At 40.3% G+C, this 14255-nt stretch overlaps 1 protein-coding gene across 7 annotated transcripts in view; it reads left to right on the top strand.

Moving 5' to 3' along the window:
- GREB1 (growth regulating estrogen receptor binding 1) overlaps nt 1-14255 on the top strand; it is a 175694-nt gene that overhangs the window by 135316 nt on the left and 26123 nt on the right. For 5 of the 7 annotated variants that reach the window (XM_073335996.2, XM_073336003.2, XM_073335994.2 and 2 more), the window contains 7 exons: nt 647-839; nt 2720-2856; nt 4272-4611; nt 6069-6184; nt 6887-7086; nt 8046-8135; nt 11389-12002. In XM_073335996.2, the coding sequence (XP_073192097.1) occupies nt 647-839; nt 2720-2856; nt 4272-4611; nt 6069-6184; nt 6887-7086; nt 8046-8135; nt 11389-12002 (1690 nt within the window). Of the gene's footprint in view, nt 1-646; nt 840-2719; nt 2857-4271; nt 4612-6068; nt 6185-6886; nt 7087-8045; nt 8136-11388; nt 12003-14255 lie in introns of those variants that run through there. The other 2 variants (XM_073336002.2, XM_073336005.2) reach the window with 2 other exon arrangements.

Here is a 14255-nt window from a genome sequence, read left to right as displayed (position 1 = left end):
GAGTGTCATATATAAGACATAGGAGGTAACTGTCCTGCTGTACTCAGCACTGGTGAGGCCTCAGATGGAGCATCGTGTCCAGTTTTGGGTGCCACACTTGAGAAAGATGTGGACAAAAGATGTGGACAAAAAATAATTAAAAGTTTAGAAAACCTGGATTTTGAGGAAAGGTTAAAAAAACTGGACATGTTTAGCCTTGAGAAAAGGAGACTAGGTGGGACCTGATAGGTTTTCAAGGTCTTTAAACACATTAAGGGCTGTTATAAAGAGGACGGCACCTGACCACAGTCCCCAGAGGACCACATGGCTGTTGGCAATTGCTGTGGTGCCAGCCCCTTCTCAATCTCCTCGTGCAGTACGCTAGGGGCTGAGGGAAGTCTGCGATCACATCCCCTAGCCTGCAGTGTAATCCACCGTGCCAGGGAGTTTCCAGCTGAGGAGATATGAAGTTTGCTTCCCCCTTCCTTTGTGTCACTGGAGTGGTGTGCAAAGAGAGCAGAGTAAGCCCAAAGAATCCAGTCCCAAATTTCTTGTGGGTGGTTCACTGTGCTTTCGTGTCCAGGTTTGAGATGATGACATGCATGAATTTGTCACAAGTGTACATTTATACAAATCACTTTGGAGAGTTTGGCGTTTCTTTTTGCAGTGCTGTTCACAGCCTTTATCCTCAGGCGGAACCATCTGTGGGACTTGTTGATAGATTGTTGAACTGCAGAGAGGTGAAAGAAGCTCCCAACATTTTGACACTCCATGTGACTTCCTTCCCCTATGCTCTGCAGACACAGCATACTCACATCAGCCCGTACAATGAAATCCACTGGCCTTCGTCATATAGCAATGTAAGATGGATGTTTTCAGGATTTTGGGTTCATTCAGTAGCTATTTTACGTTTACATGTTCTGAAAAACACTGGAGACCACGTGCTTTTGTAAGCGAAATGATGAATAATGATGTCTGCGTCACTCCTCTCTCTCCTCTTCCTCATTCAGTCTGTAGATGTGTCTCTCTTATTCTTCCATCTCTTTTGTTCCCCTTCTGCCACTCACCTTCCTTCCATTTCTCCCCTTCCTTTCCCCAGTATCTATCAGTCCCTTTTCAGTCTATCCCCCATGCCTTTTCTCTTCCATACAGTCTGTCCCCTTCCAGTCCTCACCTCACTGTTTCTCCCTCCCAGTCTCCTTACCCTCCACCACAGGTTTTGATAGCTCGTGGAAGGAGCAGCCTGAAGAGAAGCACTGGTTCAGGAGCTGCTTAAAGAAGAGCCCTTGATATCCTTCCCCTACTGTCTGGCCCTTTTTCTTTCCTCCTCTCAGGGGAAACCTATTTCTATCTGCTCCCAATGAGAGGTGGTTGGCAGGACAGAACAGGGTAAGCTACCTGAAATGGCATGTGTGGCATTGCTATGCTGCATTGCAGCATGGCACAGCTATGGGAGACAGATGACCCTGAGGCGACCAGATGTCCTAGGAATCCAATGAAATTTGTTGAAGCCTCCAGTTTCAATAAAACCACTCAGGACATCTGGTAACTGTAAATGTATGTGGCGTTGGATCCTTAGCTACTGAGAAGGGGGGGGGGGGGGGGGCTGTGCTTTTTGTAGTGATCCAAATTTTCTTCCCCACCCCCACTCTTTTTTGGTGAGCTACTCACACCACTAAGGTATGTCACATCTTCATACCTCACTTGCCTATGCCTAAAAGAAATGAAGGTGTTTATTTGCAGACCGGATCTTGAGGAGCATTTTGTTCCATCTCCATGAGCACTAATGTCATCATCCAGGTCTCTGGGCCATGCCTTTCTCTCTGGAGGGCTTCAATACCTTATTGGGTGGAAGAAGTCCTACGGTGTCATTCTGATGTCTAGTCTATTTAGGACAGAACTGATGTAACTGCCAGCTGTATTAAGCATCCATAAACTTTATGTAAATATTTGTTAACAATAATAAGTGGATTATAATATTGGGAGTGTGTGATCCTGAGTGCTCAGAGGAAGCTGCAAAGACCATGACTGCTCCCTCCACTGAAGGCATCTGCCTGCTTCTTACAAAGTGGTACTTACAATCATAGGTTCTAATCTTCATTGTTTTTGAATTCTGAGAAAGCAGGAGGCTCCTAAAAGTTTTTTTTATTAAATCTTCACCTTACCAAGAGATCATTGCATTTCCTCTCATGTATACATCTCACTGCGGTTTTCCATGCTTTTGGTACCTCTATCTTAGGCTTCATTTATATTCTCTACATGGGAATAACCAGAATGCGGTTCGTGTGTGCAAGGTGGACCAGTGAGAGTGCATTATACTAACTATCAGAAAAGTTCCCTAGCTGTTTTTCTGACATTTTTTTCAAGATTTTTTTCTTAAGACTTTTTTTTTTGGCTCATACTTTTACTGATGCTTGGAAAGATGATGTGTCAAGTAGTTCAGAACTGTGCAGTCTTTCTACTGTGCGCAAGATAAAAATACATATAAATCTACCCAGATCCTCAGCTTGAGTTAATTGTAAGTAAGCTTCACTGAAGTCATTGGAATGACACCAATTTAAACCTTCTGAGAATGACCTATTGTAAGTATGAATGTGTGTGTGCATGTATGTGGATTTTAGTGTGTGTATGTGTACGAGATATAAAGAATGTCTATATGTTGGTGATGGTAGATTGATGAATTATTTATAATTTATATATGTTTTTATCCTTAAATTGCCTGTTGCCTTATTTACTTTAGGGAATAGATCTATACCATGAAAACAAGAAATATTTTGGGTTGTCAGAATTCATTGAATCCACCCTTTCTGGACACAGCCTTCCGTTGCTTCGATATGACAGCTCTTTTGAAGCTATGGTCATGGCTTTAGGAAAAAGGTACAGTACATTCTTTGGTTTCAAGCATTATGAAATATGAGAGGTAGCATGGTCCAGTGGGTGAGATACTGGGCTGCAAGTCAGGAGACCTGGGTTCTTTCTGTTCCTAGCTTTGCCACCGACCCGTTGTGCGTCCTAGGGCAAATCACGTTACCTCTCTTTGCCTCCTTTTCTGCTTCTACCCTTTGTAAGTTGTTGTTATTTAGACTGGAAGCTATTCAGGACAGGGGCACTCTCTTGCTATGTGCACGCCTTCTAGCACAGTGAGACCCGGGTCTTGGTTGGGGCCTATAGGTGCTACAGAAATAATATTACAAGCAAATCTTGTGTTCAAAGTGAAATGTTAGAAATTAACTAACCCCCAGCCAATATTTTTTGACTGCTTCCCTGCTCTTACAGTAACTAACTTCATTAGCTTAATTAGTTTTATGTGTGAACTAACAGACCAAAATGTATGGGAATATCTGAAATATAGTACAACTGCCTTAATGGTCAAAAGTCGTGGGTTTAAACGCCTGCGTTGTAACCATCAGGAGTTTGCGTTCTGAGTTGCAGTATAATTTCTGTGCTTAGGCTCAGGTGTTATTCAGTCAATATTGGGAGTGTGATTCCATTCTGAATTTGGCTGGCTATCAAAAAACTGATTTTAACATAAAACATTTGTAAATATTTTAGTCAGACCACAAAGAGCAGGTGAGATTTCACTTTGGCTCATGGGGTTAAATCAATGAAAGACTCAGTTAGGGAGAATGCTGTAGAACATCATCAGAGCTTGAAAAAATGATGCCAGCTAGTTGATTTGCTCCATGTGGAGGGAGTCAGATTAAAAATGTGGTTACTCCAAGTATATAGCAATTGTTATTTAGGTATATTTTTGCTTGCACAAAAGTCCAGTAGGACTCCTTGGAGATGTTGGGGTGTGCAAGGAATAAAAGATTGAGAAAGCAGAACTTTGCAAAATTGTACTAATGACTGGGAGAATCTGTTTGTATTAGGGCTCAATCCAGCTCTTTCTATTGATTTTAGTAGTAGTTGAGTCAGATCTTTCATGAGTAAAGTGAGTAAAAAGCAGGGATAATGCACTATGAGGAGTACTTTGTTCATTTATATGGCAAGTGCATTTTAGTTTTGGTTAATACATAGTACTCTAGCAAATATCCAGTAGTATGTTTTGCAAATGTGATGAAGTCTTAATAATAACATGAGATAATATATACATCTATACTGAGAAGTGGAGAGATTGCACTATTGGTCTTGGAATTACAGGATCTGCAGATTAGCAGTGGGTCAATGAGGTTCTACTGTGTATTGGACATGATTTTTCACCTGGATTAAATTTTGAGTTTTAATAATTTTTACAAGGGTAGCATTCTCACTTTAATTTTAGGATTCTAATGCTTCACAATTTATTTCAGATTTCCCAGATTACACAGTGCAGTGATAAGGACATTTGTCCTTGTACAACATTACTCTGCAGCTATGATGGCAGTAAGTGGTCTGTCTCAGATGAAGAATTACACCTCAGTTGAAACTCTGGAAATCACCCAAAACCTTATAAACTCTTCAAGGCAATGCCCCAGTGGTCATGGCTTCATGGTGGTGTTAAGAATTCCTTGCATTCCATTGGCTGCTGTGGCGTATGAACGACTTTATCACGTAAGGGAAAGACTATCCCTCACAGATAATTTTGAAATCATCTTGGGAAATCCTAATTCTGGAATCACCATAGGGAAGCACTTTGTGGAGCAACTAAAGGTAACTTGCAGAATGACATTGCCTAAAAAGAATCTCTGAGGAGCAGTGCTTTCAGTGATGGGTGGTGATATAAAGGTTTTATTGGTATGAGATTTGGATGTTAGTGATGGAGATGGCTATTTCCCAGCAAAATTAAAATACCCTAAAGAGCCTGACTCCTATCTATCAGACACATCCATCTGTCATTCCTATAGCCAGCTTCTGATGGCTGCACAGGAGGGCCTTTACAAACGTGAATAGAACTCCCAACCACCAACAGCGTCAGCCCCAATCAGCTTCATTGCACTGGACTGGGGCATCAATGAATCAGAGTGGTGGTAAAAGACCAAGTGAAAATGAAAGCTACTTTTGGTTTGGAAAAACCGTTACCAGAGCAGTGAGGTTTCCCCTTGTGAGCAAACCTCAGTGACCAGTTTGGAATTGAATTGCACAGCCTACCATGCATAAAGGCTTTGAATCAGTACACCTACCCACAGGTTTCTGATTGGTCCAGGTTTTCCAAGCATGGTGCCTAATGTTTTCTGGACCTTATGTGATTTTGTGATGAAAATGCTGGAAATAATAGATTAATAGATTTTTAAGGTGAGAAAGGACCAGTATAATCACATAGTCTGACCTCAAGCATAACACAAGTTGAAGTCCACAGACACTACCCCACTGAGTACAAATGCTATCACCACATATTAAAACAAAAATATGTGTATTCTCTAAGTTAGGACTGTTCTTACATTCTGAGTCTGATTCCTGTTGTCTATCTACTTAGCTCAACCAAGCTGAGGAAGAGGGCCTGATTTTGAACTCATTCTGTTATAAATCAGGAATAACTCCGTACTGCAAAGCTGATATAAGTGAATTCAGAATCACATGCCATGTTGTCTTAGGTGTCTTGTGCAGCACTGCATATCCTGTTGGTGCTTAATGAATAAATAAGGACCAGATAGTAATACCCTTGCTCCCACTGAGTAGTACCTTACTCATCAAGAAATCTCATCAACTAGGTACTAAACAGTGTGAATAAAGGTATCATCCAGTGGGCATGATTATCAAAGGGAAACTGACAGCTGTGGTTAGAAGACTGGACCAACAAAGGAAAACCTTTAGAGTGAGTAACTCTGCTTTCTGTCTTTGAAGATCAAGCTATACATCTTCACAATGGTTTCTCATGTTTCCTGGTGGAGCATTTGGATCTATATTTAGCCACTTATGGTAACAATTCATTAGAGTTCTGAGATATAGTCATATTATGGGGCTGTTTATTATTGATATAAAACTTCTGAAAGAAGATAAAACCATTTTGCAACTCAGGACCTTTCAATTTCGGGCCTGATCCTGCAATGACTTCTCTTGTGGAATATCTGCAGAATTAGGTCCATACAATAGACAATAAATCATTAGTTTCTTCATTCTTAATTGTGGCATATAAATATGCCCACCAATGTTTTTATATTCTGTGACAGATATGGCAGAAAATTGAAGATGTGGAGTGGAGGCCACAGACCTATTTGGAATTAGAAGGTCTGCCTTGCATATTAATATTTAGTGGAATGGACCCTCAAGGGGAAGCCTTGCCAAGGTAGGAAGGAAATACTGACAAATATTTCCACGATATTTGTTCATTCCCAATGGTTCACAACTTCGTTTTTCTCTGCACCCTTCAAATGGCTGAAAAATCATTCTGTGACCTGCTGTGTCCCATAATCCTTTGCGGGTGCAAAGGCGGGTGAAATTTGAGTGACAGGATGATTTTTGATAGTTTCTATATCAAAAAAGTGGAACATTTGTGGTGTAGTAGGATGGTGGTAATGGTTGTGAGGCTGAGCTGTGGGGTGCAGTCTTTCATTTTCATAACATTCCCAATTATTCCTGTTTTATAGATGAGGAAACCAAGACACAAAAAGATCCCACTAACCCTTGATGTAGGTAGGTGCAACTCCCATTAACATCGGTGTTGTGCCTGCTTATGAATTAGTCCAAAGAGGTTAAGTGACATCCCTAGAGTAGAGAGGAAGTAAGTGTCAGAGCCAGGATTAGAACTCTGAAGAATCTGTCTCCTAAATGTATGCCTAATGCATTAGATTATACTGCTTCAAGTAATAATAATGAAACAATATAGTGCTGAATTTACTGAAAGACAGTGACCACTTCATATCATTTTGTTCTATCTCACACATCAGTTAAGTAGGCAATAACAAAATTCCTCATTGACTGTGTTTGCAAAAGAAATAAAGGTGTGGAATACATTAAATTTTCATAGTATCTTTTGGTTTCGTTCCAGATCACTGAGATATTGTGACCTACGTTTAATAAATTCCTCTTGCTTAGTAAGGACAGCTTTGGAGCAAGAGCTTGGCTTGGCAGCATACTTTGTTAGCTCTGAAATCCACATGGAGAAGGTGGTCGTGAATGATGTGTTGGAGAGTGATCCAGAGAAACTGAGCAGTACTGATAATGAAGATGAAGAAATAGTGACAGAAGGTAAATGAACCTGTGTAGTGCCAGTTCTCTTAAAATGTATTCAAACAGCAATTGTGTATTAAATACTAATACCATAAATTTCAGCTAGTGGGATGTACATTAGCCTTTAAGAGTGCAAAGCAAACTGTCAAAAGGAAGGGAACAGTAAATACATGAGTATACAGCGATTAGTAGCACAGGGTGCTGTAAAAGACTGGGAGACATTATTTGAATTTACAGTGGTGGTTTGTGTACTTTTGGAATTAAACTTATCAAATAATGTTAATTGTACTTACTATATATTGTGTCTTACAGCTGAGGAATGCAAAGAATTTTATTAACATTAATTAGTTGAACTTCAGAACCCTTGAAAAGTCATTATTTTACCCATTTTACAGATGGGAGCACTGAAGCACAGAGAGGAAAAGTGATTGCTCAAGGTCACATTGAAGGGACTGCTCAGCTGAATAAGGGTGGCAGAATAGGGGCCAAAATTAACAGAAAGATGTACTGTGACCAGCAGCTTTGAGAGGGGGATGAAATTATATTGTTATCAAAGGAAAAGGTACAGTCTGATCCTGAAGCTGGTTTCGCATCCCATTTTAAGGGTGGTCACCTGGTAGTACTAACATAGGGGCTACTGTGTCACACATCCTCCATGCTGCTGGGATAGCAAAGAAGAGGAGGCATGACTAGCAAAGAGGGAATGGGGCTGAGATACCTCTGCACTATGCCAGCTCTTGGCTGCATTTCTGACTCTCAGAGGCTGTTGCAACTCAGCCAAAGTTAGAACAGCCCTTAGGCTGCTCCACCATAGCCTAGGAAGAATGGCCACACTCAGAACAGCACCTGAATCCAGGCACCTAGATGACTTTTAAGCCACTTTTGCCCAGCATCCCTTCACTTTATGCACTTTGGCCATAGCCGAGAATTGGTCTTTAGAATTTTAATTCTCCTCCATCCTCCCTCTTATGAAACAGGCTCCACTTCAGAAAAGAGAAGTCCTGTCAAAAGAGAGAGATCACACTCCCATGACTCTGCATCTTCATCTCTCTCTTCAAAAGCTTCAAGTAAGACTTTATGATAATCTTTCTCAAGTGGTATTTAGGATGTAAAAGCAGCAATTCATTTAGCCTGGCAAATGAAGAATAAAAGACACAAATCATTAGGTTTTTGGCAAAACCTGTTTTAATGAACTTGCTAACGATTAAATTAAAAAAAAATCTGAGCTTTCAAGAATCGTACCTCTGAGATCAAAAATAAAGAGATTGCCTCATGCTTGCTCCATGAACGCATAGGCCATTGTACTTATCTCTGAGTGGGGTCACTGTATTATACAATAGTACCATATCAACAGAAATGTTCTTTAATATTTTTATGACAGGTACCAGATGCAGAGCCTCAGCTGGTGCAAATTGTCAGAGCTCCGTTTGAAATCAGTGGACTCATGACAACTCACACCAGCTGAGGACCTGCCTCTGTATTTTCAAAGGACCTTCCTAAATTTTGCCTGAAAAAATGTTCATGAACTTTTTTGGGGGGGGCACTAGAATGTGTGCTCACAAATTTTAGAGTGTAGAGTGTTTCTTTTAGATATGTTTGTGTTTTGTCAATACTTTGCCCTGTACATTGAATATGTATTATTTCTTCCTAATCTGAAATTTGTTTAAGAACAGACCATTAAAGTTTTACTTCTGGGGAATTCTGCAACAAAAATATTAAAAATTCTGCACACGATATTTTAAAATTCTGTATAATTTATTTGTCAATATAGTCATGCCAGTTTCAATTATTTTGGTACTTTATTTCAAAATACCTGTCAGAAAGTGTGTTTGTAACCATACAGGCAAAATAAGATTCAGGAAATGTTTCTTGAAAATAGATTCCTTACTAGGCATATTAACACAGAACTTTGAGTCATAATTAATTTAAACTATAGTATAGAAATGTATTTCCCACGCCACTCAGAAACAGTGCAAAGGCTTGGGGGAGTCAGGGGTAATGGAGGAGCTGAGGGAAAGGGAATTAATTTCTGGCAGTCTGGGAGTGAACCTGGAGGGTTGTTGGATGTGAATGGGAGAAGTATGGAATTTTTTTTTGCAGGGGTGAGGGTGGGGAAAGGGATTGTTAGGGAGTTGGGGACCATCTCCCATGCAGACCCTGGCTGACCCCTAGCCTTTCCCATTCATTCAGGCATATCTGCCCTGTCCCTGTCTTTCCCTGCACCCTGCTTCCCGCAGTCCACATGTGTCCCTACAGCGGCAGCCCACTCCCATTTGGTCCCTGGCTCAGTGCTGTCACCCCACTAGCTCTTGTGCCCCTACCCTAGTCTGTCCCTCCCAATAGCTCTTCTGAACCCCAGGTATGTCGCTGTGAGAAAATCAGCCTCTGCCCTCAACCTCTCTGTGGCTGGCTGTTCTGGCTCATGAGCTGTCTGCCCTCTGTTCTGATGCCACAACAGCCCCTGGTGGGCGAAAGGTGTAATTGCAGTGGCTCCCTGGCAGAATGTTTTACGGTATTCTGTGGCGAGAAAAAACGCTGTGGGGGAACATGAATTTGGCATGTGTGCAGTGGTGCAGAATTCCCCCAGGAGTAAAAGTTTTTGAAGCAATGTCAGGAGGTACTAAAAAATTTAAATTTGTATGATGATTTTTTTTATGGGCAGAGACTAATGGAACAGAACAAAAATGTGCAATATGCATTGTATCATACTTCAGTAAAAATATATAAATGTTTATGTAGAGGGTCACAATTTCATAGAATGTCACAAAACATGTTATGTTGCATTAGCTGTAAAATTAAATGTTCCAAGTTATTTCCAAATAATTATTGTTCACACCACAGCTATGAGTATTCTGACTGTGAATTCTTTTGCCACAAGGCACAGTTGCCATTACAAATGGAAAAGCACCAAAAGGTTTGGATAAGCCCCCCCCTGAACATTTTTACTTTTTGACATGTATACTGTTCTTCAAAGTCAGGTTGCTGATCTCTTCTGCGCTGCCCTAGGATGACACTTGTGGCTTTGTTGGCCTGAATCTGTTTGCTAAAGAAAATCTCTTTGGCCAGTTCTTGCACGTGGATATGGGTCTTTGGCATGTTGTCACAGTAGTACTAAGTCCAAAATGTATTCACATTGTTGGTGACATTTTTATCGTTGTTATTCTGATATTGGTTGCTTTGGAGTATGCAGTTGGGCTGTCTCTTCCTGTTTCATGGTGACAGAGCAGGTGAGCATCCCTCATATGTGTTTGTGGAAAAATAGAAAGTCAAGAAAGGAACCACAGTATGTAACTATTGCACATCACTTTTGGATCTCCCAGAAACTATGGAGTTCACACTTAGCAGGTCCCCCATAGCTAGTCATGACAGAGGGTGTTGTGGAGTAGGGTCTGGTGTAAGGGAGCATGATCTGTGAATTTTATTGTGAACACTCCCCAACTTTGTTGATCCATGTCTCATGGAGATTGCATCTATCTTTGATAGGCATAATCTGTGGAGTTCCTGCATGATGTCATAGGCATCTAGGCAGTGGGTTTATGGGAACTCTGGTTTTGGAGTGTGAATTGTATAACAGCTTTCTTGGAAATTGGTGCATGCCCTGAATTAGATGGTTGAAGTCTACTTGACTTTATGAGATTGTTTGTTTATATCAGTGCTGACAATCATTTTTTTCTTTTCTTTTTTTTTTGTTGCTTGCGGGGAGAGTCCAATAAGTGCTATGGAGATCAGTGCCTCAGCAAACTGGCTATTTTGAAAGGCTGATCTGAGAACTGCTGATCATTTGCATCTCCCTTTTGAAATCTTTGAGAGTTGCAGGTGCTCAGCAACTCTTAGAATCAGGGCCTCACCTTCCAGGATGCTGATAAGTGTAATGTTAATGGGATTCCGGTAGAACATTTAGGATCAAAATCATGCCTACATTAAAACTGTTATAGTTGTATGTATGGTGGGGGAAATAACCTGTGACAAATAAATTTAAAAAAAAAATTTTTTAAACATTTCTCGAAGAAATGGAAAATTTAACAACCATAAGGCTCAGTGCTGAAATTAGTGGGAACTTTGCCATGGATTTTAGTATTCCAAATTCGCATGGGCTTATTCACACAAATACTCCCATTAGTTTCAATAAGGCTACCTGTGTGAGTTAGGTGAACACAATTTGGCCCAACAGGAGCAGGCCTGGACTCACAGCTTTTGATGTCTGCATTATATCTTGTTTACTGTGGTTTGACAATGAAAAGTGTAATAGAAATGTTGTGGTTCAAGGTAGTTGCTGAAGAATCACATTACCTCATGTTGAAATACAGATTTTGTTTTTAGGTGCAGCATTCTGCATGGAATCATCTCCTCCTTTAGCAACACCAGGAGACATAGCAAAGTCACCCCACCTAGTCCTAAGCAGCAGTACTGAAGAGAACACACAGAACTGTGAAAGGCAAAGGCAGAAGGTAGAAAAGGGGGCGCAAACAGTGATCAGCAAGCACTTGCCAGTTGCAGCTGAACAGCTGGATTCAAAACAGAACATAAAAAGTGCCCAAATTTCCATCAACTCATCATCATCACCTTTCTCCTCTTCTTCCTCTTCCTCTGCACCTACTCACAACTCCTTCATCATGCAGACATCTCAGTGCTCCATGACTAAAGCATCAAAACAGCCCCCCATTGTTTTCCTGCCTAAGCTGGTGTATGACATTATTACTTCTACTGACAGCAGCGGACTTCCCAAGTCCTCTTCCCTCTTGCCTTATCATTCTGTGATGTGGGCGAGTTCTTTCCGCCCTGTCATGAGTAAAATGATGACCTGCACGGAACAGTCTCTATACTATCGCCAGTGGACAGTTCCCAAGCCAATCCATATGGACTACAATAATAGAAATGAGGGCAGAATGGACACCTTTCACCCAAGGAGGCTGCTGCTGAGTGGGCCACCTCAGGTGTGTAATAAGAATAGGGTATTATTATTGTTTTATTTTGATTAATTTTGTCTTCATCTCATTAAGCGCTAGGTTAATGAGATTATTATTCATACCTAATTGATTTTTTTCACTGGTGAAAAATAACCTCTCTTCTATGTTTTTATTACTGTATCCACCTTAGTTAAATAATCTTCCTCTCCTCACTGTTAACTTGAGGCAAGGACAATTAAGTTGTAGTGATATCTTTTTTTGTTGTCAATCTTTATACAATTAGTGTTGTGTTTTAAGGAAATGATGGTCTTTTTTTCTTTGAAAATACATTTTACACACCGCGCTGTCCCTTGCAGCTTGTTACAGACTAATAGGAGTTACATTTTAAATAAAGTTTGAATAGCCACACAGGGTCTATTTCTTATGGTCAAGCTGATTAGGGTGTGAAGTTGGCAGATTCAGCCACTTCCATCATGGTTTGCAGAGAAATAGAAGTTGTTGCAAATACAAGAGGGACTGATCCACTTCAACAGAGACAGCTGAACTTCTGGCCCAAGTTTTCAAATGACTTTGTAAGGACACTTGGAAGTAGGTAAAGACCTCAGGGAGCCTTTTTCCTCTTAAGTGCCTGAAAAATATTTAGCATGAGCATGGTGTCTCTTCAATTCAATGCACATACTAGATACTAAATGTTCTGATGTTCCACTGAAGTTTTATGCAACATGCCAGGCATGGGGGAAACACCACAGCCGCAGAGAGAATATTGCATACAGCCCTCAGAAATTAGAAATAAATCCAAACTAAGGCAAAGACTTAGATTTCCAGTTTTTGTAACATTCACCCACTGACTAAAACCGGAGAAAGCCAGAGTTCAATCTTCCACTCACTCTTCTGTACGTGTGTATTGCAGAGGTCTCAGTATAGAAAAGACCACATTCTGCTCCCAGTTTAATAAGTGCAATGCATTGAAATAGATGGTGTCACACTGGGGTAAGTAAGAGTACAAATTGACTCTATCTATTTGCGTATGTAGGCACTTGCAAGTGCTGCTATAAATGTATAGAGGGTATCAGATAGATCACTGAAGAACATCTCTTCACTGCTCTCCATCTCCATGATCAAAACTCTCAGTGTTTGCTGTGGATTAAGATATAAGTGTTCAAAAGAGATGAATGTGTGGTAAACACAGACAAGGTGAAAACTGATATATTGTGCAACAGATAGCTAGTATGTTTCCACATCCAAGAAAAACATACATTGATGTAATTTTGGTTGGAATTTTGCATGCCTAAAAATCAAGAAGTTCAAAGTTATGGTTCCCAAAGCTACAATAAGGGTACAAAATAACCCATATGTAGTAGTTCATATTACTATGGCATTAATTTGGCCGTACGATAACTGATTTCTGCCCACAGACGTATGCTTGTGGTTCTCAACAAAGTCAATGGGAGTCCTGTATTCATCTGAGGACAGAACTTGGTCCTTAACACACATATGCTATGTGTCATTGGCCAAGTATATGCAGAAAATATAGTCTGCTTATTTATTCATTTGTCTGCTTCTTGGGGCAGGAGTGCAAGCCTGATTTTGAGGGATTAAGTGGTACATAGGACTCAGGTTGACCCTCAGCACAGAGGTGAATTTCACCTCAGAAGAACACTGTCTGTTCTACAACTCCATCTCTTCTCTGACTGTCTCCAGAACAAAGGTTCTGACCTACAATTTCCAATTGAATTTAATGAGAGTTGGATCAGGTCCTAAAAATATTCTCAATGCATGTATTTATTGCATACTCACCAGTTCTTCCTGATTACACACCTGTTTCATACTGAATGTTTTATGGAGGAAATCAGGAATTAAATGTTTCATTTTATTAAATGTTTCATTTTTAGGGGTATATTCTCATTTTAGTATGTTGGGGAACATGGCTGGGCTGCTTAGCTCCATTTAATGTCTAAACCCCAAACATATTAAAGGGAATATATTCTAAAAAACCCCAAAACAGTTAAAGTATGTTGGTTGTTTTGGGCTTAATGTACGGTAGTATGTTGTCTATTCTAATGGAAAGGTGAAAGAAAACATATAGCAAATGTGAGCTCCTGTCTCACTTTAGAAATAAAGAGTTTTCTTTCCAGAAGTGTGTTCCGCTCATGGGCTTGTTTCATAACCATTGCACTATATGTGGAGTTATGCTACCTACTGCATTAAGAGGAATCAGTAGAAGATTTTGGCACCATAATGTCTTGTCTGAGCTCTTCAGAGACAAATCCAAACTAAGTC

This window comes from Lepidochelys kempii, chromosome 3, assembly GCF_965140285.1.
Source record: "Lepidochelys kempii isolate rLepKem1 chromosome 3, rLepKem1.hap1, whole genome shotgun sequence".
NCBI classification, from domain to species: Eukaryota; Metazoa; Chordata; order Testudines; family Cheloniidae; genus Lepidochelys; species Lepidochelys kempii.
The sequence above is the reverse complement of the archived record's forward strand: the minus strand, read 5'-3'. Positions and strand labels throughout refer to the sequence as shown.